Source organism: Macrobrachium nipponense, chromosome 39 (genome assembly GCF_015104395.2).
Source record: "Macrobrachium nipponense isolate FS-2020 chromosome 39, ASM1510439v2, whole genome shotgun sequence".
NCBI lineage: Eukaryota > Metazoa > Arthropoda > Malacostraca > Decapoda > Palaemonidae > Macrobrachium > Macrobrachium nipponense.
Window position 1 is genome coordinate 49,906,651 of NC_061099.1, and position 27,902 is coordinate 49,934,552.

Genomic DNA, 27,902 nt, shown 5'->3' on the forward strand with positions numbered 1-27,902 from the left:
AGGGCGGGGATATGACTACCTGTGATTGTACACACACACACACACACACACACACACCATATATATATATATATATATATATATATATATATATATATATATATATATATATACACACACAACACACACACACACACACACACACACATATATATAGTATATATATATATATATATATATATATCATATTTATTATATATATATATATATATATAACCACCACCACACAATCACACACACATAACCACCACGACACAACACACACACACACACATATATATATATATATATATATATATATACATATATTATAATATTATTATATATTATATATATATAATATAATAATTATTATATAATAATAATTATAAGATATATATAATATTATATTATATATTATATATATATATAATGTTTTACCATTGCCAGTGTATTCAATCGTCAGCGTAGGAAGAGACATTGCACCTGAGAAGAATTACACAAACACGTACAGAGAGAAGGAAACAAACAACCTTTGCCAGTGTATTCAATAATTACCAGCGTATATGAAGAGACATTATTGCTCCTAAGAAGAGGAGATTCCACAAACACGTCCAGACAGAGAGAAGCAAACAAACGGGAGGGAGGAGGGAATACGCCAAAGCGGTGTTAGTGCGTGCGTGCGTCCGTCCGTCGGTGTCTGTGTTTGTGAAGTGGTGCCATCTGATGGCGACTTCTGGAAGTCACATCCGGGGCCCTGACAGTGTTATGGCGACCGTGAGTGAGGGTAAATATGACGCAGCGAGTGAAACAAGCGAGTGTGAAAAATGTGTAGAGGAAGATCTAAATGAAGTGAGTGACGTTCCGACGACGACGCCAACCGACGAGGGCTTTTGTGCGACGCCTCAGAGAGACAGAGAAGGGTTCAAGAACTTCCCGGGGTTCATCGTGATGTCTTCGTCGTCGCCTCCGTCATCAACGTCACACGGAGGGAAAATGGATCCGAAATATTCTCCAGGTACGTTGCCGCCCACCCGAGGGGGAATCAGCCCCAGATTGACGGGCGGCGTCGCTCGCGGCGGCGCCCTTCTCTGGAGATATGGTGATGTCCTCTGGTCACAGCGGTCAAAATGGCATCGGTGGGAGGGGGTGGAGGAGGAGGAGGAGGCGGTGGCAGCGGCGGGGAAGCTTGTTGTTGCACCTGTGCTCCTCCAGCAGGAGGCTTCCTAGGCGGGGAGCTTTCCTCTGCAGGGTAGGCCTATGGTGCCTGCCGTAGTTTGTCATGCTGGGAGTTTGGCGTTGGCTTTTGGTTTGAGATTATATCGGGCGTCTTGGAAATGGCTTCAAGGCTTCGCCCACAATCTGCAGTCTTGTTCTTCTGCCTAAAAAAAATAACGTCGAGGCTTCCTTTAGGCCTCTCATTAAAAATAGTTGGCAACATACAGGGGCTTCCTATGGGCTTAGCCTACCCTGTGTAGGCGTGAAGCTTAGGCTAATAAATTGATGCCTATGTTTACTCTCTCTCTCTCTCTCTCTCTCTCTCTCTCTCTCTCTCTCTCTCTCTCTCTCTCTCATTTTTGTATTTGAAAGCTCAACTAGCCAGTTTGCACCATTGCATGTTTGTAGGTCTATACTTCATGCTTTATTGTATAGGCCTTTGTACTTTGGTAAAATATGTTTTCAAATATGTTTTCTACATTTTTGCAAATTATCCTTTACATGTTTTATGTTTAGCCATGTTTTACCCGTAGCATAGAGTAGGCCTAAATTGATTATTTCTCTTGTTTAATGTCATCTGGACCTCTCTTTAAATAGGCCTGGTTTATGGATAAGCATGCACATTTAAATCTGTAGTTATAATCATAAATACACAACTTTAGCTATTTTATGTAAACTAAGCTCTGTAGCTGACCTGTAGGCTTCTGAAAAACATTTAAGCTTAATCTATAGGCTGCTCTTAAATATGCCCCATAAAATTGATGTTTTTATATCAAATTTATTTTATGATAAGTATGGGCTGATATTTTAACTAACAGGAAACTTTGATATATTGACTTAAACATGATTATTAAATTGTTGATGATGCATTTATTTTCCCAAATCCCATAGTATACTATATATTGCAAGCAACATCATCTTAAGAATATGCAGAACCTAACCAATTTAAATGTTGAGTAGCCATTCATTGAAATCTGAAAATACTGGCAAACATAATTAACTGTCAGGTAGCCATTTGTGCATTCATTTACAGAATCTTTCTAAAAATGAGTAAGCAATCATTGTGGTGGTCATTTGATAATGTTGTAACGTTTTGGGCAACTCCTACACTTTAATTCGTTACCAAATACATGAACCATATATTTTACTACCTATTTACCTCATATATTATGCTTTTCTGGCTTTATTTGGTGGTGCAAACCATATTAAAATCACTTACATAATAAATTTTTTTTGTTGGCATGGAATTAGATAAATTGCCATTTCTTTTTTACAACTTTATGGAATAAACCTATGTGGAGATACAGAATTTAACCCAGGAGAGAGGAAAATTTTAAAATAGATATGGAAGATGAAAAGGAACAGTAATGATTTCAATGTAAGCATGTTATGTATGCATGTATCTAGCATGGGCAGTAGGTTGAGGGATTTTAAAAAAATTATCTAGTTGCTCTCACCTAGAAAGACAGTAGGACATAAGAGACATCAGAAATAGTGATTGACTACAATATGTAGAGATTAAGGGGCACGTTAGGGTTTTATAAGGTACTATTACATCTCCGAACATTTGAAAATTTTAGTTTGCAGATATATTCAGGAATTTCAGAAATGAGTTGATTGGTCTGAATACGTAATTGAGCACATGTTCTGTTATGCATGATGTCATGTTTGGGGGATCATGGCTAGGTTAGGGCACGTTGTCCTGTTTTAAAATTAGGGTAAGGGAAGGTTAGACTGTGAAGCATTCTTGGGATGATGATCTATTAAGTGGGACCCATAGCCAGGCTAGTAGTATACACTTATGTATGGTGATATTCAGCAATTACTTACTGTTCGTTAAAACTTTTTGTATTATATTACATTTCACATGTGCATTCTTCATATAAAACCTATAGTTATTGGGTTTGTTTGTTAATAGACTGTTATTTATCAGAAAGCTGGACCCCCAAAGCATCTGTGGAAGTATGCAAAATTAAATTTTTATTACTTCAGGGAGGTAGATGAAAAAATGTGAATTATTTAGTTTTTGTTACTTCAGGGAGATAGATGAATGAATATGAATTTAGTTATTAATGAAAGAAAAACTTTGATATATGTAATTTTATAAGTGAAATAATTCAATGATATTTATATAGTTTAATCCAAATACAATAATTCAGAAAATAACCAGAAACAGTATGTAATATACTTAAGTAAGTAACAACTTCACTGTTTTTCAACACATCTGTAAAATGAAACTACTTCATGCCCACTATATTTCTGTAGTAAAGTTTTTGTATGCAAATGAATTTGTACATTTTTTTAATGAAAAATAGAAAACTAAGAAGCTGTAAAAAGAATTTATATAAGTAAAGAATTGTAAATTAAAGCAAAATAAAAGACAGTGTAATGTTGACCCATATCCCTGGTGGATATTGAATAGAAGCAAATTTTCCTTGTATGAAATAAATTATTGGAATCAAGAACAAGGTTACTAATTGGATATTGAGGAAATGGCATGAGTAACACCAATTTTCAAGAGTAAAGGATGAAATCAGTGATAAGAGTTCTTTAGACCAATATTAAAGCTTGTAATTTCGTGAGATGTAATTTTTTACAAGACATTGTAAGCTTCTCCTAAGGAAAATACCACTGAAAAAGTATTACAGTGTACTTGTTTTAAATGTTTAACATGAAATGTATAGATAGTGGTAGATGAAATTACAGCATTTGATACAGTAACATACTTGAATAATGCACTGATATGCTGTAAGAGCCATGCCATAAGTAGAACTTTAGTACAAACTGAAAAATGTCTGAAAATAACTGCCAAGAATAGTGCTACAAGGCACCAACACTAATTATATTTACCATTTACACATTTATTTTAAAACCATGATGCAGACTTAAATTTTTTGCAGATGATATAAAATTTTACCAACTTTATACAACCTTGAAGGTCTTGCCAAGTTGATTAACAGAAAAAGATAGACTAAATGAAGTCAAAAATTTATTAATAGATGAAGCTCAAAAGGTTTGATGATGCAAGTGTAAAAATGAATGATATAGACATGCAATTAGTAAAGCAATGAGGAACTAATGAGTGCTAGTTGATGAAAATGTAAATACATTGACAGATCAAATATTAAAAGTAGTGAAAATAGAAAATTATCAGTCAAATTACATATCCCTTATAAAGGAATTCCTGAGCTTGTACTTAACTATGAAATTACCAGAATAGTTAGCTGTAGCAGCCTCTGTAATGGCATACATACTTATGAAGTGTGTTTGAGTATACATTGCTAAATAAAAAAGAAAAGACAGAATTATTGATAATATAACAAAGTATAAATACATATGTATAGGAGCATGGCCAAATATAGATTAATAGAGCCAAAATGTAACAGAGATATTGGAAGGAGAACCTTTGAGTAAACAAGGAATGGATTTGTTTCAGAAACAGTTAGGGTACAGGAACAGGTTGCTCAAGGGAAGTACAAACTGCAAAAGACAGTCAAATGAGGGCTGAAGAATGTAGTCTAAAAATAAATAGTTAAGGACAATGATGATGGCAGAAGGCAGCTTTCAAATAAGTATCCACAAATTTACAAAAGTAGTTTGTGTAAACCCATAATAGTTCACTAAAGTTAAAATTCTAAATAGTGTGTGACTGATTAGTATAGGAATGTACTTGGATTTGAATAAAACATGAAAGTATTCCTGTCTTGGGGTGGATGAGTAGTTCCAAACATGCATCAAGGGCAAGGAGAGACAGAAGTGCGTACTGCTTAGTGAAGTGATACACTGTGACAAGTGAAGAAGATTGTTGGTAATTGTATGAGTTAATGTTGGGTTGTAATTAATGTTTGAGGTCCGTTTGATTTTTCATGGTTGAAGCTGTTTAAACTATGGAAGGACCATGTGTAAATTATTATTTTTTTTTCTTCTTGTAGCAGAAATTGACAATTTTGCTAATTGCTGATGTTGATTGTAAAAATTTAAACGAGTAACAGTATGATAATAAATTTTTTACCAAACACATAAACCATATATACATAGTACATGTCCTATTGTTTGGATTTTTTTCTTTTTTAACATTTATTATTGTCTGAGCTACCCGTCTCTCTGGGCCCCATTTATTAAACTGGGAGACCATGGTATGAAACCAATTTTGTTGTTTTTTGGGAAAGGCGATCAAAAGATTGTAATAAGCACCAACAAAAATTGCAAATTGTGCTTAAAATACAGAAGAGGCTCATGAAGAGAATAATATATATATTCCCCAACAATCTCGTGGAGCAAAAATATACTGGATAGAAATATGACATGTATTAATCACTGTAACATCTCTCGTTCTTACTAATAGTTGCAAGGGTTGGGCACAGACAGGTGTGAAATGTGAACAAGGGAATATGGTAAAACTCTGCCTAGCATGTGATTTACTACTGTACAATAAAACTAAAACTTAACCTTGACATTTACTTAGCTTACCTTTTGCAAACCAACATTCCTATGCTGGCAATAAAACCTGTAGAATCTACAAATATAAGAACAATTTAACGCTGTGAATTAGATCCAATTAAACATATTTCTATAGTAAAGCATTTGTTTGCAAATATTTTTGCCAATTTCTTTAGTAAAAATTGAAACAAGAAGATTTAAAAATATATTTTTATAAGGAAAACTGAGAAAGTCAAGAAAGATGAAAAGAGACTGTGATGCATTATGATGAATGGAGAAGGACAAACTAAGCAATGTTAAAAGAATGTATGAAGTAATGAGTTAATAAAGCTATATAATATAGAATATAATCAAAATAAATGAGACAGAGGTGCTGAGAGTGAAAGTACTGAGGAACTTGAGTGCTCAAATTGATGAAGCTACACTGATTTTAAATTAAATGGGAAAACAGAACATCATCTTAAAGGAGAATACCTTATGTATATGTTTAAAATCCTTGTACATTGCTAACTATGCAATTTCAAGAGTAGTGACAGGCTTTATAATGGTTTACCAAAAATGTTTGAAACTCCAGGATTACTGATAATGAATAAATGCCCATGGAATAGTGTCTCTCTCAGCCTGCTGGTGACCTTAAAATAGTATTTGAATATGCGTTGGGAATATATTAAGAATAATAAACTGAATTATCCAAAATATGTGGAAGTATAAACACATGGAAGAGTATGGACAGTGTAGACTAATAGAGCCAAAATGTAACAGATGTAGGAAGATAAACTTTTGAACACACATAGAACTGATTTATTAAAAAACTGAACATAAGAACAAGTTACTCAAGAGAATTAGAAATTGCAAGGGTAAACAAACGAGGCCAGAGAGATTGTCTTCCAAGAGTAAATAAGGATGATGATGATGATGATGGCAGAAAACACAGCCTTTGAATAAGTACTATTCACAAATATGTATGCAAAACCAGCTTTTGCAGACCTTCAATAGTTCATTCAAGTTAAAACTTACAAGTGTGGCTTGTTGTGTGACTGAGTGTGGGTAAGGCATAGAGGTATTCTTCTTTTGGGAGGTTGTGTTTCCCAGTTTGCATGCTTGAAGGGTAAAGAGGAAGAGATCTGCATTGTGAAGTGAACTCTATATATGTAATGTGACAAAGATTATAGGTAGTAATTGGAAGAGATTTTTGTTTTGGATGGTATTAAATGGGGTACTTAGTTCTGATTTTACGTGAATCTTGAACATTTTTTTAGCTGAAATTGACAGTCACAGTTATGCTAATTAACAAAATTGATCCTAAAAATTTAGATTAGTAGTATATAGTAGTATGACATTCATTTCTTCACTAAATAACACCCATTGTTTCTCTTACTGGTTGACTTGTGTTTTATACATTTATTTTTTATAATAACATCCATAATACGTAGTACCCTTCTGTCATAACCCCCATGGTAGGAAACTAGTTTTATTGGGTGGGGGGAAATCAAAAGGCAGGGATTATTGCCAACAAGAATTTAAACTGCTCAAAACACAAGAACTCTTGAAGAAAAATAGTACTATATGTACTGTATATACATAGTCTGTTTGTATAACCTGTAACAATCTCAAATGCACTAGTTTTAGAAATACCATTTGCAGTAATAACAGTAACCTCTCATTCAGCTAATAGATGCAAGTTTGGGTGCAGATAATTGTGAAATATTAATAAGGGAAGACAGTAAACTTATGCTTAGTGCATGATGAACTACTACAAAATTCTTAACTTTACCTTGATGTTTACTTAGCCTACCGTAACCAAATCAGCATTTATATGTTGTCAGTAAAGCCTATAGTGTAACACTGATATGTTAATTAGTTCCAGTTAGATATATTTTACTTGAAATGTAGCCTTAAACACTGTATACTGTACTTGAACAAGTAAAATGTCTCACTCATGGCCATCTTCACACTATGGTAGACAAATGACATCTGTACAGTCAAGTACATACTCTTATCACCAAACTCAAGTGACCCATAGATTAGGTAAGTGTATATATGTACATTGCAAGTATTTATTGAAAAGTAATTTTTTTTCCTGTAGTGGAATACATTTATGATTAAAAAAAAAAAGATGACCCGTACTGTACAACAATAAGGAGTGCATAGTACTACTGTAGTGAGATGCATTTTCACAGTTAGCCATTGCACTGCGATAGGCTGTCCTTTCCTTTTTGTATTGGACCCACCAGTGGATTTTCTAATATACTCAAGACCCATTCAATCAATTTGCAGTAAATATTGGGTGTTACAAGGGAGTATTATGTCGCCTTTGTCAAGTTTTGATATTTGTCATTGTCATGGTTTTACAATGAAAGTGTTCTGATATGGGAAGAAAATTTTGAATAGGAATAACAAAATAAATGCAGACGATGCTGTTTTAATTGACAAAATAATTGCAGGATTTACAAAGTTTTCCTAATTTAATGCATAATACATATAAGCTATGTAGTGTGTGTGATATAGTACAAGTATTAGATATGTACAATCAAGAAAAACAAATAATGAGTACAGAGCATGATCAAAGTGATAGATTAACGCAGGAGGTAGTGGGATAAAAGATTAAAGATGTTGAGTTTCAATATTAAATGCAGGTTAAAAATTGTGCAGATATTGTGGACTGGAATTACTGTACACTGGAAATAAAGCTTTGATAAGAACATGAAGTTAGGTGGTGGGACTTCTGAGAAATGATGCCAAAAGGAAAATAAAAAATCATGGGTGTCCCATATGTAGATGAGGTAATGATGAAGGGGAAAAGGAGAAGGTTTAGACCTCCCCAGGGAGAATAGTGTGGGATAAGGTCTGCTGCACTGTTATGGCCGCCTGAAGAGTTGAAAGACCCAGACTTATTTGGATGAGAACTTGGGTAATGGGGGGAAATATTTGGAAATGTAATCACAGGTAAGACATTAGTGGTGGAATTTCATGGAGACAATGCTTTGGAGGCATTGGGGATGCTGGAACAGTAAGATTTTTTTCCTTCTTTCAAGTCCAGTGGATGTTATATGTTGTGAGATGGACTTCTAAAGTTGTAGTAAGCTTTCAAGGCTACTTGCATTGGCTTTGTGCATTAGTGGGTGACGGTTTATAGATGGGAGGTATTTCTTATTCAACTTGTATATTGTAATGAACAATATAATACCTAACAAGTATTTGCACCATAAATTTTATATATCACTTATTGAGAGTGGTTTTGAGAAATTCCCCAGATCTTCTGAACTTCAAATATTTTGATACTCTAAAATAGGTACATTATATTCATATGACTGTGTTCCATAACTAGTTTCTGATTTTAAAAAATGCTATTTTCCTATTTTCTACCTTTTACTTAACAGCTAACCCTTAAATTCAGTGTTGAAGAACATGGATATATCATTATTAACCACTGGATTTTTACAAAGGTATACTAAATGAATTAGTGAAAATGCTTTAGAAACATTCATACAATGATATAATTGACCTGTGTAAACCAAGCCAATACATACTGAGTACTCTGTGGTTGTGAAAGAATTGGAATGGCTTGTAGGATCTTTGCTAATTTTTAGCTTCACATAAGAATATGAGATAGTAAATGGATGTTTATCATTATTGTATTTACAGCTTGAATTATTCTTATGAATGGTCATACCTGGTATTCTAGTGGATTTAGGCTAATCCATTGCTGCAATGAGAGGGTCCGTAACCTGTGCTATCTTAGATAGGCAAGATAGAGTAGAATTACTGTAGGCTATGTAAATTTCAGAAATACTGTCATATGAGTTAAAACCAGAATAAACAATAGAAAACAGTTCAGTGCATTTCATTTATATTAAATTGGAGGATGTTTTGGGACGAGGCTATAGGTCTGTGCTGGTATGTAGCAAATAAGGAAATAAGAGAATGAGAAAGTTGTGACAGTCACCTGATCCATAGAGTTATTTTTACAAAATTATAATTAGGAATTTGGAAAGTTAAGCCACTAATCAGAATTTAGTATTACTAAAAGATATACTACAACAGTACAGTATATTAAATTCATATCTTGACACAAGTTAATGTAAAACAAGATACAGTACGTACAGTAGTACAAACATGCTAGGTACAAGGTAAAATAGTTCTACTGACTTTTCCATCCAAAAAGAGGGCGGGAGAGATCTTCTCTATTTAATATATTAGGATATAATGTTATTTGAACAACAAATGTTAGCCACTAATACTAGACAGCTCCGTAGGGGGTTAGTGCCATCAGTACACCTCTTGAGGTGCACTGTAGGCATTACTAAAGGTTCTTTGCAGTGTCCCTTCAGCCCCTAGTTGGAACTCCTTTCGTTCCTTTTACTGTACCTTCATTCATATTATCTTTCTTCCATCTTGCTGTTCATCCTCTTCTGACAATTATTTCATAGTGCAACTGTGAGGTTTTTCTCCCATTACACCTTTCAAACCTATGTATTCAAATTTCCTCTCCAGGTTGAATGACCTCGTAGGTCCCAATGCTTGGCCATTGGCCTAAACTTTATATACCATTCCAATAATAGACGGTACAGTATATTCTCAATCAAAATGCCTTAAGGCATCACTTCAGCACTGTGGTTTGTGAATAATGGTTCTAATTCCCGTATTATAATGAATCTTTCCATTTCCATGTCGGCTTTGTCTACTACAGGCAGTTCCTGGTTAATGGCAATTGTCTAGTGCCATGAAATTGCTGATTTATTGCACCAAAACAGGCTGAGTTTTGGTTATCAGTGCCATTAACTGAAACTCGGCACCATAGGGGCCATAAATCGCCGACTTTCGTTTAATGGCAATTTCCGCTTATGGTAACTGATTGTAAGATGTGAATACTAAGGATTATCATTTTAGTTCAGAATTTTTTTTTTTAGAGTATCTCCCGCTTCTTCGAGACATCCTTCAGTTAAAGGAAAAGGAATGACTACATTGTGTTCTGTTTTCATTTTTATTTCATACATGGCAGAAGCATAGTTTTATATGAAAATATTGCCATGTGATACATTATTTTTACAAGTTTGTGTAGTTTAGGCTAGTTAGGATAGCCTAGGCTGTGAAATCTTTTACGTAATTGTCCTGAGCTAGGCTAAGCATTTGAGTTTTTACACACACACACATTTACTAATTTGGGGTAAATGAAATGCACAGAAATCTGAATTGTTTTATTCTTTGTTTTATTTTTTTTACAAAGTGAATTACCAAGTGTAATATGTATGTATAGTACTATTTTTTGTACCGCATTTTGCCGTTTTTTGTTTCCCCTCCCTTAGACATGTTGAGAGAAAGAGATATAGTACTACTATCACGTAAATTTTAATGTATTATATAGCAAAAATTACACTATCAAGCTACTTTTAAAGTTGCAATATTATGAGAATATTTTGTAGAGGCCTGTATGACTATACCTAAATACGTACATACTTATGTGTCCTAGTCAGTTAGTTTTTGAGGAAATGTAAGTAATAGATGATGGTTTAAACTTAATCAAATAATGCACTGTAACTCGGTTCTATGGTTGAATCAACTTCTTACGAAAGGTAGTTTATTAATGTTGTTTTATTTAAAATTTTCATTCCTCGTAAGTGGTTGTCATACATTATAGCCAATTTCATATGTAGTATATGCTTCACTGAACATGCCACCTATTCAAGTGCTTACTTATTATAGTATTAAGCATCCAATTCAAGGCTTTGCTAAGTAACCATATGTATGGGCCTCTTAATCCTTAACAATGCAAGCGGGTGCTGTTGGGGTTTTATGGTTGGAATAACAACAGCATTTAATGAATGGCGTTTTAGTGACCAAATTCCTACTAATAAATCCATGCAGTAGTATTGATATTGCTAACACATCCAACAAAATTTTGTCATATATTCAGTTATATAGTAGGAACCCAGAAAATGCAGTATTGCTAGATTGCAAGGATATCTTATATTAAAATGGGAGGAACATTAAATTTCATAAATAACATGAGTAATATCAGTATGTATATTTATTCCACGATTATGTATTACTATTGGTTGGGAAGATTAATTTGCCATAACCAGCTAGTTTGTAGAGGTCACATGTTGCTTGAATGGATGACATTGAGCATATTAAATGAATAGCTAGATTGTAAAAGTCACATTTTGCTTAAATGCATAATTTTAAGCATATTAATTTTTCTAGCGTGAAAATAATGTAAGGATATCTCTCTCTCTCTCTCTCTCTCTCTCTCTCTCTCTCTCTCTCTCTCTCTCTCTCTCTCTCTCTCTCTCTCTCTCTCTCTCTCTGTCGTATTAGTTGTCCTTCGAAATGAATATCTAGATCTCTGTGGGCTCCTTAATTTTATAAAACTTGACCTTGAGAAATGTTATTTATTTTTTAGATAAAAAAAAAAGAAATAGAGAACATTTTTGTTTAAACCTGCAAGTATTTAGAAGATACCAATGACTCAACAGTTTAGTAATACTCTTATCTTTTTTATATATTCAATATCTATTACTGAATAAATGTAAACCAAACAAAAAAAGTTTAAATATAAATGAAGTGGTAAAAAGGACAACTTTAAAGAAAAGTGGAAACTAGTGCATATGAACAAACAACTTGATATAGTCTATTAAAAAATACACATTTGAGGAAAGAATAGTTTTACTGTATATTTAACTTGTTTCCGTTTTGAAATAAACTAAGATGATGCCAGCAAAACCAAAGAACATCCCCATCAAAATACCTATAACATTTTCTTAAAAAGTTCAAGAGAATTCCAGAATAATATGAATCAGAATTAGCCCAAACATTCACAGTCTAGCAGTCAAGCATTTGGTTGAACATTAAACTTTATATAAAGAAATGAACACACTTTTATATATAGAAATGAACATTTATATATTACTTGTTAAGAATTTTTCTAGGTGTTACAATGGTTTCTTGCTAATTCACATGAAGGTATTCTTATCACAAAACAATGCGATGTATTTTTTCACACTACAATTCAATAAAAACCAAGACAACCCATTCACACTAAAACACTTGGTGAACAGTTGGCATTCCCCAGCTTTGTCTGCCTCTGGAAGCTACCTTTTAACCATTTTTGGAATGAATCTCTCTCTCAGACTTGACCCACCTTCTTTAGAGGCTGTATTCTTTCGTTCATGGCTGTGTTTTATGAAAACAACCTAATTTTTTGTTAGTACTGCATGGGTGTTGTAGGGGTGAGAGGGGGATGGGGTGCTTCTACAATTCCCTTTGGCATCCCCCAGATTCCAGTGCTTGGCTTCAGGCCTAAATTTCATACTCCATTCCATTAGTACTAGGGTTTCAAGGTCTCTTCCTTTAGAAGTTTGTACAGTGGTCCCCTATATTCACGAGGGATGTATACCAGAACCCCCCCCCTCCCCGAATAGTTAGAATTCGGGAATAGTTGGAACCCCTATAAAAATGCAGAAAACAACCTTTTTTGTTAGTTAAAACTCCAGAAAACCCCATAAAAAATTTTCATACATACTTGGTATTTTAAAGTTTTTATCACAAAAGTGCATTTTATGATGAAATTGATAAAAAACCAGGAATTTCATACAATCAACTTACCTGTCAGATATATACATAGCTAAGACTCCGTCGTCCCCGACAGAAATTCAAATTTCGCGCCACTCGCTACAGGTATGGTCAGGTGATCTACCTGCCTGCCCTGGGCGGCAGGACTAGAACCCATCCCCGTTTTCTATCATATTTTCTCTGTCGCCGGTGGTATCAACATTGTTGTTATTACCTCCTGACTTAGATTCATTTTTTCAACCTTTGATCAACGTTTTTCGGCTTTTTGGTGACGTATTTGGATCGTGTTTTGGCATTCGCTACTGTGGACTGTTTTTGGAATAACTCTTTTGGATTTTTCTCAGTATGTCTGATTCTAATGTGAGTGTGAGAATGTGTGTGAATGTAGGCTGCAGGGTGAGGATACCGAAAGCTTCGGTTGATCCTCACACTGTATGCCGTAAATGTAGGGGGGTTCAGTGTTCTGCTATTAACACTTGTAAGGAAATGCGAGGGTTTGAATGCAGAAGAGTGGAAGACTTTAACTTCTTATTTGAAGAAGTTAGAGAGGGATAGAGTTAGACGACTGAAAGGTGGTGAGTTCAAGGCCTATTGAGCCTTTCACGGATAATTCTAACCCTACTGATGTAGATTCTCCCTATATCAAATCTCATTCGCAGTGTGTTTTCGGATTCGGCATCGGAAATCGCCAATCTGAAAGCGACTATTAGAGACATGAAGTCCAAGATGGCTGACTCGAAAGGTAAGGCTAGTGATAGTGAACATTTTAGTGAAGTGATTCTATCAGTGTTGTGGAGGGGGCGTTTGATCGTCCCTGCTGGGGCGCTCCCAGGCCTAGACCTCTTCCAAGCTCCATGCCCAGAGGAGAAGGAAAGTCGAAAGCCTTAAGGAGGTCGTGGGGAATCCCCAAACGGTCAGACGTCCCTTCAGCTAGCTCTGCTTCATGGCAGCCAGCTCAAGGGCGCTATAGGAAAAGCGTCCTTCGCGAGTGTTTCTCGTCCTCTCCCTCTCCCTCACCTAAACGAGGGTGGAAGGAGTCGAGCTTATTCGAGACCGCTGAAAAGCGTCATATGAAGCAAGACATTGATTCGCCCAGAGCGCTTCTCGGATGACGCCCCTTCTGCTATTAAGAAAGCGAGATGGCGTCAGCGTCACCTGACGCTTATGAGGAAGTCCACCCCATCTTGCTTCTTCCCCGAGTGATGACGAGAGGCGTCATGCACTAGACGTGGGAGAAGCGTCAAGAAGATCATTATGGCGGTTCAGGAACAACTGTCATCTCTTGTGGGAGTTTTAGCGCCCCGTCGGAAGGACGTGACGCTTCCAATTAAGAAGTCTCGTCCTCTCTCACCTGCTCGAAGAGAAGCGTCAGACAGATGTGAAACTGTTAAACGTCTGGCAGGAGCTTCGAGTTCGAGAACTAGAACGGGGGCTGACGAGAGCGTTGTAAGACAAGAGAAACGAAAGACGTCTTTTAGAAGTGAAGCGTCATTTCAAGCGGAACGTGACGCTCCGTCAAGTTTTTTGTGACGCCGAGTAGGACGCCCTTAGAGAGCGGAGCGTCTTCCAGACGCGAAGCGTCATCAAGACGTCAACAAGAGACGTCATACATGACGCTCGGAGAGCGGGAAGCGTATACAAGACGTCTTTCTAAAGTGCAAAGAGAAGCCGCAGGTTGTGACTCCTTCCAAGTCGATCAAAACGGGAAAAGGAAAGACTTTCATTCCCTTAGCCCTCTCCTATCAGGAGTTTGTCTCCTCCAGAAGAGGAAAGTTCAGAAAGGAGAACGGAAACTCAGAGTTATCCAGAGTTGGAGGAAAACTCGGATGATGACGATCATGGAAGAGAGGGCTTGTCCAACTATAAGGTGTTGACTAACCCATGCTTCTGGAGGAATACGAGACGAGTTGACTCCGGCTGCTCCTCCTTCTCCGCGCTCGCTCTTTTCTTTTCGAGTGCGAAGGCGAAGAAGCCCTCGTCTTTTCTGAAGATGAAGCCCACCATCTCGATGAAGCTGGGCTACACGCCTTGGACTCCTGGATGAAGTCGAAGAAAGACTTAGTGCAGGACAGTATTTTGCATGCCTCCAGCAAGGTTAGCTGGGAAAAGAGGCATATGGTACAAGACGGGGGAGAATGGGATAGGGGTCGCTCTCCCTTCTACAACGAGGCAGATTTTTCGACGTTAGTTGACGCTTCAAGGCGTCCAAGTCTCAATTATGCTCGTATTACATGGAGTATTTCAGAACTGGATCATCTCCTCAAGGGACTCTTCCATGTATTGGAAGTCTTCAACTTCTTAGATTGGTCCCTTGGGGTGATGTCCAAGAAAGCTCATGATTCAGAGGAATCGAACCTGAAGCCCTGTTATGCATTTTGTCTTGCATCGACAAAGCGGTACAGGATGGATCTTTTGAAGTATCTTCATTATTTTTTTTTTTTTTTTGGAGCAGGTCTTTTGAAGAAAAGGACGGTGTATGGCGCCTTCTTAACAAAGGCAGTCTCGCATGCTCAGAGGGCAGCTCTACTGTATGCACCTCTGTCTGACTATTTGTTTTTTCCTTCTCAGTTAGTGAAGGAACGTGTCTTCACTCTTTAACTGAGAAGGCGACGCAGGGATCTTCTGACGCAGTCGGCTAGGAAGAAGAAACCTGCTTTAGTTTCTGACAAGAAAGGACCTAGCACTTCTACGCAGCCCTTTCGAGGTGGTCCGATCTCCAGACCTCCCGCAAGAAGGAAGGCTCCAGAGAAGAGAGGTAGGTCCTCCTTTCGTCCCTAAAAATTTAAAAAAGGGAAAATGAAACATTTCTCCTCCAAGCACCAGTAGGTGCCAGGCTCCTGGGATTCGTGGAGGCCTGGACAATGATAGACGCAGACGCGTCTTCATTGAATATCATAAGGAAGGGATATCGTATCCCTTTCCTGAATACTCCTCCCCTAACGTCAATACAAGGGAAACTATCAGCCAAGTACAAGGACCCTGTGCTGAGGGATACTCTTCGATCGATGGTGGAACAATGTGGGACAAGAGTGCAATAGAACTAGTACTGGATCAAAACTCCCCGGGGTTTTACAATCGCCTTTTTCTAGTGGCGAAAGCCTCGGGAGGCTGGAGACCAGTACTAGACGTCAGCTCTCTGAACAAATTTGTTTTCAGAAGGAGAAGTGCTCCATGGAGACTTCTGCTTCAGTCCTAGCGTCATTACGACAAGGAGATTGGATGGTGTCTCTAGATCTCCAGGCGCCTACTTTCACGTCCCGATCCACCCTTCGTCGAAGAAGTACCTCCGTTTCATGACGGGGGGAAGGATCTTTCAGTTCAGAGCCTTGTGTTTCGGCCTGTCCACAGCTCCTCAGGTCTTCACAAGCCTGATGAGGAATGTGGCGAGATTTCTTCATCTCAAGGAGTGATGTCTCTATGTACCTAGACGACTGGCTCATCAGGGCCAGATCGGAGAGACAGTGTTTGGAGGACCTAAAGTTAACTCTGGATTTGACCAAGGCGTTGGGATTGCTTGTGAACCTCGAGAAGTCTCAGCTGACCCCAGACAAGACCTAGTCTATCTGGGGATTCGGATGGATTCTCGGGGTTTTCGAGTTTTTCCTTCGCAAGAGAGAACCGCAAAAGGTTTGAGGATAATCTCTCTCTTCTTAGAGAAGCAACAAACGTCAGCGAGGGGGAATGGTTTGAGCCTTCTGGGGACGCTTTCCTCGCTGGAACAATTCTTCCCTCTCGGAAGACTTCATATCCGTCCACTTCAATTCTTCCTCAAGAAGTCTTGGAGCTGGAAAACCGGAACAACGTCGGACGTTTTTCCCATTCCAGTGGAGATAAAGGCACACCTACAGTGGTGGTTGCTACCTCTGGAAGAGAACAAAGGGATCTCTCTAAAGATCACAGAACCCAGGACCTAGTGTTGTTCTCCGACGCGTCGGAGACGGGTTGGGGAGCGACATTAGGCTCGGAGGAAGTGTCAGGCACCTGGGAACCAGCACAGGTGTCCTGGCACATAAACTGCAAAGAGCTCTTTCGCCGTACACCTGGCCTTGAAGAGCCTAGAACCTCTGGTGAGAGACAAGATAGTGCAAGTAAAAACGTGGACAACACCACCGCAAACTTGCCTACATTCGTGAAACACCGGGAGGGACACACTCCTCGTTCCTTTACGAAAAACTCACGAGAGACCTATTACTTTGGACTCGTCTCAAAGGAACATCTCCCTGCTGACAAGGTTCGTACAGGGAGTAAGGAATGTGAGGGCGGACAGGCTCAGCAGGAGGAACCAGGTCCTTCATACAGAATGGACTCTGCACGAGGAAGTGTGTCTCGATCTCTGGTCTCTGTGGGGAACTCCACATGTGGATCTCTTCGCAACATACATTTCAAAAAGGCTCCCAGTGTTTTGCTCGGTCGTGGAAGATCCAAGAGCGATTATGGTAGACGCCTTCCTGCTAAACTGGTCTCGAGTAGACGTTTACGCTTTGTCCCCCATTCAAAATCCTGGGGTTTAGTATTGAAAAAGTTTGTGGCGTCAAAAGAGACGAGGATGGACCAAATTAATAGCCCCCTTTTGGGGCCGGGCCGGCCCAGGAATTGGTTCACGGCGGAGGTGGTAGAGTGGATCGTAGACTTTACCGAGATCCCCTACCAGGAAGGACGGATCTTCTCAAACAAACCACAACTTCAAGAGGTACCATCAAAACCTCCCCGCTCTCGCTCTGACTGCCTTTCGACTATCGAAAGACTTGTCAGAGCGAGAGGCTTTTCTCGCGAAGTGGCAAGCGCGATCGCGGAAGCTAGCAGAACCTCCAACTACGAAAGTATACCAGTCGAAGTGGGAGGTCCCTTTAGACTAAGGTGGTGTAGAGGCCAAGAAGTTTTGTCCTCCTCCTCTACCTCTATAGGCGGTAAATTGCTGATTTCTTGCTATTCCTGAGAGTAAAATCTCATCTAGCCGTATCCACAATAAAGGGATACAGAAGTATGCTCTCGGCTGTATTCAGGAACAGAGGATTAGATCTGGCAAATAACAAAGATCTCCACGATCTCATAAGATCTTTTGAGACTTCAAAGTCAAGGAAACCAGTACATCCGAACTGTAACCTGGACGTAGTCCTCAAATATCTGTCTTCGTGGGGGGGGATAGATTCGAGCCTCCGCATCTGGCATCATTTAGAGACATAACTAGAAAATGCCTATTCCTTTATCTTTAGCTACGGCAAAAAGAATTAGTGAGTTACAAGCTCTGCAGGATAAAGTAGGATTCAAGGGAGACTCGGCTATTTGCTCGTTTAAGACCCTGTTTTTAGCGAAAAACGAGAATCCACGAATCCCTGGCCTAGGTCATTCGAAGTCAAAGGAATGTCGAGTCTCGTAGGCAAAGAGCAGAGAGGTCTCTATGCCCTGTTAGAGCTCTGAAGTTCTATCTTCAGAGGAAGCGTCAGTTGGGAGGCTCTAGACAAGGTCTTTGGTGCGCGTAAAAGACCCCACAAGACTGATGTCCAAGAATGCTCTAGCGTTCTTTGTAAGAAACGTCATTACGGACGCTCATAAGGTCTGTCCTGACGAACAATTACAACTACTGAGAGTAAAAGCTCATGAAGTAAGAGCGGTTGCGACGTCTCAACTCGTTTTATAAGAATAGTCGCTTAAAACATTATAGATACGACATATTGGAGATGCAACTCAGTATTTGCATCTCATTACTTGAAAGACGTGCGTGTGACGTATGAGAAGTGCTTTTCTCTAGGTCCTATCGTATCGGCAGATACGATTCTGGGTACGGGAGCCGACACCAATCCTTAAATGTATATCACTTCTTCTGTTTGGATATGGTCGAGAATCTCTTCGAACATGGAGGATTCAGGCTCGCACGGGCGGCCGTCTATGTTGTTCATAAGAGAATTCTTGTCATATCCAATTAGTTGAGTAAAAATTTTTTTTTTTTTTTTTAAAAAATTATGTATGTGTGCGTAGTGTTTTTGAGTTACGGTTGTTGTGACGACGTTCGGGGATAACTCGTAACAATCCTTAGTTCTAACATATGGTTAGGATCAGGTGGTCGGGGGGGGTGGGATTGGTTTGTGTGACTCCTCATAAGGTGTATTGTCATATAAGTGGATCAGCACCATTGACAAGGTCCTTTTAGGCTCTGCTGAGTAAGTGGGTAAGACCCCATCGGCAGACCCACAAGAACTCTTGGCCATAGATCACATATCTCGCTAAGTTTCTTGAGGTGATGCAGACTACTGGGCAAACACCCACGAAGTTCTACCACCTATCAGGTAGGAACCAGGTTTTATTTATACCTACAACATATGTTGTTTAACCTGTCTATTCCATATAGGAGCTGTCTCTTACCCTCCACCGAAGGTGCCAATCAGCTATGTATATATCTGACAGGTAAGTTGATTGTATGAAAATGATATTGTTATGTTACAATAAAGTTTCATACATACTTACCTGGCAGATATATACAATTAAAGGCCCACCCAGCCTCCCCGCAGGAGACAGGTGGAAGAGAGAAAATATGATAGAAAACGGGGATGGTTCCTAGTCCTGCCGCCCAGGGCAGGCAGGTAGATCACCTGACCTACCTGTAGCGAGTGGCGCGAAATTTGAATTTCTGTCGGGGACGACGGAGTCTTAGCTATGTATATATCTGCCAGGTAAGTATGTATGAAACTTTATTGTAACATAACAATATCATTTTCTGGATATTTCTCTTAGAAAAATAGTGCAAATAGGCGAATGTTGCGCGAATAATGCAGGGAAATGTTCCCGAGAGAAATCTGCGAATGCGTGAGTCCACGAATTCGGAGAACGCAAATACGGGGGTTCTACTGTTATATAGATATTCCATGTTGGGAGTGGCTATGGTAAGGTTGGGGCTCTGCTTTCAGGGACTGTGAATCTGCGTATGGTAAAACTTTTAATGGATTTGATATTGGCTGCTTAATTTTGAAGCCAGTTACTCCATAGTCTTCATTGTCTGCAGTCTTGTGCGGTACATGCTTGTCTTTTTGTGAGCATGTGACAAGTTTTCTTTATGGTAGTGTTTCTCTATTGCCTATCTCTGAAGGTCACTGGTTGACTGGGCTTATGTAGAGACACTGGAGGAGGGCCTGAAGCAAGTCAAGTAGTCCCATTGCTCAGGATGTAGCCTAACGGTAACCCATGGGCAGAGTTTCACCCCTTGGTGGTAGCATTCAAACATCTGGTAAGGATGTGGAACTTGGCAGAGGAGGAGCGTACACTTATTTGTGGCTTTTATGTTGTTTACAAATCTGTTTGTTGTTTCCACTTAAATCTGCCACCTTCCTTAAAATCTAAACATTTTACATCTCCTGAAATTAATGGATTAAGTGTATACATAATGTCTTGACTGAGATTCATAATTTTGCTAACGCTTTCTTCAATAGAACTATATACTCAAAAATGTTTCTTTCTAGTGCATTACGTATTAGAATAAACTGTCTTTTACACCTGCTCAGTTGATTGTGTGATTGTATTCACTATCAAATTTTATGCTGTTCTACTTTTTAGTTTGACAAATATATATCATAAGACTTACATGTAATTTGATGTACGTAGTACACATCCTTTAGTATTGTTAAGTGAGTTCTTAACAGATACTGTAAGTGTTTCATAGTTTTATTGTTCTTAGATGCTATGGAAAGTATAAGCAAAAAATATAAACAGTACAGTATATATTATAAAATTAAATAGTACATACATTTGAACACAAATGAGAAAGCTGAGCTGCAGGTCAGAGAAAGAAACACATTTATACTAGACGACAGCCAAAGAAAACTACTTAGAATTGAATGCTCAGTGACTTCGTGGTGGTGCTTCCTCCTCTACCATTGATAGCTATTACCACACCCACCCTGCAAAAGTTTTAACGGCCAGATTCCCAGCTCCCTGAAAGTTAACCCCATATGTAAAGACCTCAGGTTTGTATGTTAGGAAGAATACAAATTATTTCAAAGAATTGTCATATTAACTCTAAAAATTCACAGGTGGAGGTGGGGGATAGCTTTCAAATAATTAGTATTATTATTTGGGTAGTACAAGGAGGTTTTTTGTGTTGTAAGCTTTATTTTTGTTTAAACAGTCTTTTTAGCCTTACTAATGCATTGTCCAATACAGTCAGGATATACAAATATCTAGCTTGCATTTCTAATATACTTGTGTTCAGAGCTATACTATATACTTAATACCCAAAAGCCATGGCTGTGGAAATTTATTTCTGAACTTTAATGCTCTGGTTAGAATAAAAATGATCATAGGCAGAAATATTGGAAACTTTTCTTTAAACAATTTATTTAAGCCAAACAAAGTTTGTAGAGTGAATTTTATTGATAGTAATTCGTTTGATTTGGGAAAAATATGATTCACCTGTTCATTCCCTGACCAAATACATAGAGTAGTGTAGCATCAACGTATGTGAATCATACTTCATTGTATGGAATTACAGTACTGTTGTGTTTAATCTATTTTTATTTAAAATATATATTGGGAAGTTGTCGGTAAATATTTTTATATATATTTAAATCCAAATAGGGTTGGTTACCATCCTTTTCCATTGGTATAGAGAATGTTATTAATGGTACTAATTTTTTTAATTTTTCAAAAAAGTTATATGTACAGTGGTCCCCCCGTACTCGCGGGGGATGTGTACCAGACCCCCCCGTGAATAGTTAGAATCCGCGAATGTTTGGAACCCCCTATAAAAAGGCTAAAAGCAGCCTATTTTGTTAGTTAAAACTCAAGAAAAAACACTAAAAATTTACATACATGGGTTTTTTAATAGTTTTGTTACAAAAAGTGCATTTTATGATGAAATTGATTAAAAATCCAGGAATTTGTGGATATTTCTCATAGAAAAATATCGCGAATGTGCGAATTTTCTGTGAATAATGCGGGGAAACTTTCCCGAGAGAAATCTGCGAATGTGTGAGTCCGCGAATCCGGAGAACACGAATACAGGGGGCCCACTGTATTTTTGTTCCCTGGCCAAATGCCTGTTATATTGTCAACATACGTATATAAACCATACCACATTGTGTGGAGTGATTTTGTTTTACTATACGTATACGTATTGCTATTAAAAAATCCATAGACAAATTACTTAACACTGGAGAAAAGGATGATCCATTGCCATTTCTCCTTGAATTTAAATGTACATTCTTTTACACATTTTAATCAGTTTTATTTGAGTGTTCTTGGAAAGTTTTTAAATGCAGCTGTCAGTTCTTTATAACGTATCTGATAAAAACTCCAGCAGATGTCAGTGTGAATAATAACACACACATACCACATCTGAACTTGGATTGAAAGTTTGAAAGATAGGTAACAACCAAAGGAAACTATTTACTCAACCTTGATATTTTTACCGTAGAATCCTTAAATTTTGTGTGAATAGTAACTTAAGGTACTATGGAGGGTCTTCATGAAATGTACTTTCAAGAATGTTAACCCCTTGAGATTTTGGGAGGCCCCCAAATATGTCTGGCAAAGCATACAGTGACTGGTCCTGGACATAGCAGTGATTTACTTTTATTGCTTGTGAATTTATTTTTATGTTACGCAATTGGTTTTGGTGTCATTTTGAAGCTGAATACCGTTACTTTGTCATAGTATTTTCAATAATTGTGCTAAATTTAGAAAAGTGAAGATGATAACTCCGTTGAAAATTCTCAGTTGATCAGTACATATTTTGTTATCTCAAGGGTTGGGAATGGGCTGATGTCATTGGGATCTGGAAATGTTAATAGCAAACCTGTAGTGATAATTGTGAAGCTAAGTTTCTTGTTCTAGGTAAAATGTGTTTTTATTGCATAAGCAGAAACCAGTATATTTTATGCAATATCCATTTGTTGATTTTTGAAGTTCACTCCATGTTATTATAGGGTAGGTACATAGGTACTATATGGTTTAGTCTTGGCTTTTTTGCATGCCTTTCAGGGTTTGCTTATAGGTTTCAGTCTATTCTACTCGAATCATAATACATATACTAGTCTCAATATCAGTGTTAATGCAAGTTACCCCAGGAACCATGTGGTATTTTACTTGAAATACCAAACTGTCAACCAGTCTTCATAGTTTTGTAATGCATTTTGATATTTTTATTTTAGTTTTTGTCTACATTTTTTGGAAGCCCACAAAGCCATTTATGGCCATTGTGCTGCAGCTAAATGTTCTTTCATGTTGAATAATGATGATAACAGTAAACCAATAAAGACTGGTAAATTTGTTGGTATTTGTCATGTTGAATTAGCAACTTTGTGTTGGTCCAGGTAGTATATCTTCTTTATAAGGATGTCTGCCATGACTTATCACATCAGTATGACTAACCTGTAAGTCTTTGCTACAATAGTATAGAAATATTTTAAGTTTGTCTTGATTGTTTATTCTTTTGTATATTTTTGTATGAGTATGATTTTAAGCTATATATGTACATATCCTCTATTTGAAGGTTTAGACAGTATTATTATTTTTATAGTTTTTCTATTTATTTATTTTTTATTTATTAAATTATATATACGTATCGTATATATATATATATATATATATATATATAATATATATATATATATATATATATATATATATATATATATATATATTATTTAATTTTTTTTGGTCTATCATCATCTTATTCAACTGGGTGGTTTTTATAGTGCGTGATTTCGGTTGCATCCTGCTTCCTTGGGAGCCCATCACTTTTCTTAACATGTGCGATTTCTAGGAGCACACACTTCTGCGTTAGTCCTGGAGCTACTTCAGCATCTAGTTTTTCCAGGTTCCTTTTCCTATGATTATGGGTACAATTTCCACTGGCTTAGCCCATGTCCTTCTTATTTCTATTTTCAGGTCTTGATACTTATAAGTTTTTTCTCTTTCTTTCTCATCTATTCTTGTGTCCCATGGTATTGCAACATCAACTTTATTATTATTATTATTATTATTATTATTATTATTATTATTATTATTTCGGAAGGAGACCCTCTCGTAGACATGTTTTGTTAAAAATGACTGCTGCTTCAGCACTATTAATCTTGTAAAGAGTCTTCTCTGTCTTTCTGATGACAGCTTTCTCGTTGTTGCTTAGACTGGCGAGCAACGCACCAAAGGGCATGGTAAAATTGGGTTGAATCATTTGATTTATTATTACTTATACAATTCTCTCTCTCTCTCTCTCTCTCTCTCTCTCTCTCTCTCTCTCTCTCTCTCTCTCTCCTCTCTCTCTCCCTCTCTCTAACGCGCGTTTCCTCCTGATCGACAGGACATTATCAAGCGATAACTGCTGAGGGACTGAATTCCAGTGGCGAGTCCATCTCCTTTTATCGTGGTGTTGGGAGCTATTGAGTATGGTCAGAGCACCTCTCCGGCAGGTCGGGTTTTCATTGGTTCCCGGGAAGGTGACTCATACGGCGGGCGTTGACGAGTCTTGCAGACCTTCTCAGGTGGGGGGTATCACCGGAAGCCTCTTGATTGGCTTCTACCTGAGTGACGTCACCCCTGGTACGTATTATTCTCATGTCCGGTGTTCGTTGTTTTCATGCGCTGGTACTTTCGTGGGGGGAGGGAGTTGGTCCTCCTCACACACGTCGGTATCAGGAACGCTTCTTGGGTGGTATTAAGGGGAGGCTTTTCCTCGAGGATGAGCAGCACTTCTAGGAGACGCAGACGTCGTGGGTCAGGTGCTCTCCCCACGACGTCTGCGTCTCTTAGAAGCGCTGCTCATCCTCGAGGAAAAGCCTCCCCTTAATACCACCCAAGAAGCGTTCCTGATACCGACGTGTGTGAGGAGGACCACAACCCTCCCCCCCAACGAAAGTACCAGCGCGCATGAAACGAACACCGGACATGAGAATAATACGTACCAGGGGTGACGTCACTCAGGTAGAAGCCAATCAAGAGGCTCCCGGTGATACCCCCAGCTGAGAAGGTCTGCAAGATTCGTCAACGCCCGCCGTATGAGTCACCTTCCCGGGAACCAATGAAAACCAGACCTGCTGGAGAGGTGCTCTGACCATACTCAAGAGCTCGCAACACCACGATAAAAGGAGATGGACTCGCCACTGGAATTCAGTCCCTCAGCAGTTATCGCTTGATAATGTCCTGTCGATCAGGAGGAAACGTCGCGTTAGAGAGAGAGAGAGAGAGAGAGAGAGAGAAAATTGTATAAGTAATAATAATAAATCAAATGATTCAACCGAATTTTACCATGCCCTTTGGTGCGTTGCTCGCCAGTCTAAGCAACAACAAGAAAGCCGTCATCAGAAAGATAGAGAAGACTCTTTACAAGATTAATAGTGCTGAAGCAGCAGTCATTTTTAACAAAACATATTATTATTATTATTATTATTATTATTTAAAAAGTAAATCAATCGACCACTGAGTGGCAGTTCTTGATGCCCATAGGAATACAGTATGTATCTTGAGGAATTTGCTTTTATACAGGTGATATTAAACTTGAAGCAAAGTAATAAATGGAAGTTTCTGTCAGTTAAGTGGGAAGAGACTTAAGATAAGGATGGAGAGTATCAGTCAGAAAGCACTACGTACATTGTCCTTACAGTGCAGTATCCTTTGAAGGATGACTTACTCAAGTTTTCAAGCTATAATATATTCATTTCTTTTTATCATTTCATGAATCCTAGTGGCCAGTTTGCAATGTTTATTATACAATACTGTAGTAGAAATCAATATAAAAACTTATAAATATACATTGGTCAGATTGTACTAGCACTTGTTAGGCTTTTGGTCATATTGTATTAGCACTTGTTAGGCATAGCCAAAATTAATCGTGAAGGTTGGATAGCATACATAATCCCAATACCTTTGGAGTAGGGAGAGCCTCATAGTACTACTATGGGTACTAGGCTAATTGTTACTATACCCTATTGGTTCCTTCATGGCGATTTAGGTGTTGTCCCCCACGTTGCCAAATGGACTTCTCTGGAGTTTTAAAGGCCTACCATTAGCTTTTAATCCATGGGTCTGTTATAGTCTCCTGGGAGCTGTATACTGCTTCTGGTTGATCCCTATTGCCTTGACTTTCCCTAGAAAATCTTTCCATTCTTGTAAGTCTGTTTTTTTATATGCCTACTAAACTTCCACACTTTTAATTTACCTACATATACGTATTTGTAAATTCCAACCTCGCAAAAACTCTCCCATTTGTTGATATATATACGTGTGTGTGTGTGTGTGTGTGTGTGTAATATATATATATATATATATATATATATATATATATATATATATATATAATATATATATATATATATATATATATATATATATATATATATATGTATATATGGAGAGAGGAGAGAGAGAGAGAGAGAGAGAGAGAGGAGAGAGAGAGAGAGAGAGAGAGAGAGAGAGAGAGAGAGACTATGTATAGATATATTACTGCATGTTATATACATACAAAAGTTTGTAGTATATGTTTTTATCATCAAAATACAAGATTCATTTGCATGACTACCATACCTGACAAAAAGTATCTATTTGTGTTTTACAGTCCTCATAAAGGTTTGTCAAAACAAATAGATTATTATTTTGGCCATGAATGTCAGATAGTGATAATAATAATAGACAAGACTGCCAACACTATGTATAGGTATACGTATTTCTGCACATTATATATACTACATACAAAATTTTTAAGTAACACTTCTTCATTTATATAACTAAATTAATTTTGGGAACTGAAGAAGGATAAATGTATTAAGAAGGGTACCAGCCCAGCATGAAGGACAAGTAAGGGAGTACGCTGTACCTTTCCCAGTAGGGGGTTTAATCCTGGCTGTTCGACATCTTATGCCCTGAGGTCAGCTTAACACCTGAGATGGGAACTGGCAGCGCTGGAAATTTTTTTTCCCACGTTTAAGAAGAAATGTGTTCTTTTTTTGTTGTTAAATGCTAAAAAATACGAGGGCTTTTAATAATAATCAAAAATTAATCGGAAACAAATTATACTTGTGTTGTGTAACTTATGTTGCCTTCATATACCTTACAACATGAGTGGGAATATTTAATTTGGCATCGCTGGTCACCGCTGATACCCTACCCTTTTTGCCATCAAGGAACTGATAGGGCATAGTTAATTGGAAGTTCTTTTCCAAGTATAGCATAATTTAGAAAGAAAGCTTCAATTAAAAGAAATAAGAAAGGTTACCTGTACATAGACAATTTGTCAGAAACACTTTTGCAGATAGCCTACACACAAACCTGTAAGATGATTTATCTCTTGAAACTGCATTGAGAAATGAAAAGTGCTTGGCAGAATAAAATGATAACCAGGTCTGAGAGGCTGCTGTCTCAAGTCTCAATGCCTTCCCTCAGCAACAAAGTTCATGGTGTTAAGGCATTAAGGGTTATTTTGAGTTAAGATACACTTGAACTCATTGGGGCTTTTTTTTTATTATTTTTTTTTATGTTTGGTAACAAATTCTAACTAAAGTAACTTGAGTATCACAACTAAATTGTCTCCATTTGTTAATTTTCATGTACTATCTAGAAACGTAAAACCAAAAACTTTGGAAGATTGCCTCAGAATCTTTGGACAAGCTTGAAGTACAAAACTTGTTGCCTATGATAATTTCCAGATATCTACCTTATTTACTGTACAGGTAGTTTTTACTGAGCTGCCTTAACAGCATTGTATACTGGGC

At 37.7% G+C, this 27,902-nt stretch overlaps 1 protein-coding gene across 2 annotated transcripts in view; it reads left to right on the forward strand.

Annotated features, from left to right (window-relative positions):
• The first annotated feature begins 462 nt into the window (after positions 1–462).
• Positions 463–27,902, forward strand: part of LOC135210335 (proteoglycan 4-like) — a 167,948-nt gene continuing 140,508 nt past the window's right edge. Inside the window, exon 1 of one of the 2 annotated variants that reach the window (XM_064243222.1) lies at positions 463–997. In XM_064243222.1, the coding sequence (XP_064099292.1) occupies positions 706–997 (292 nt within the window). In that variant the 5' untranslated portion in view covers positions 463–705. The remainder of the gene's footprint in view (positions 998–27,902) is intronic. The other variant, XM_064243223.1, reaches the window with a different exon arrangement.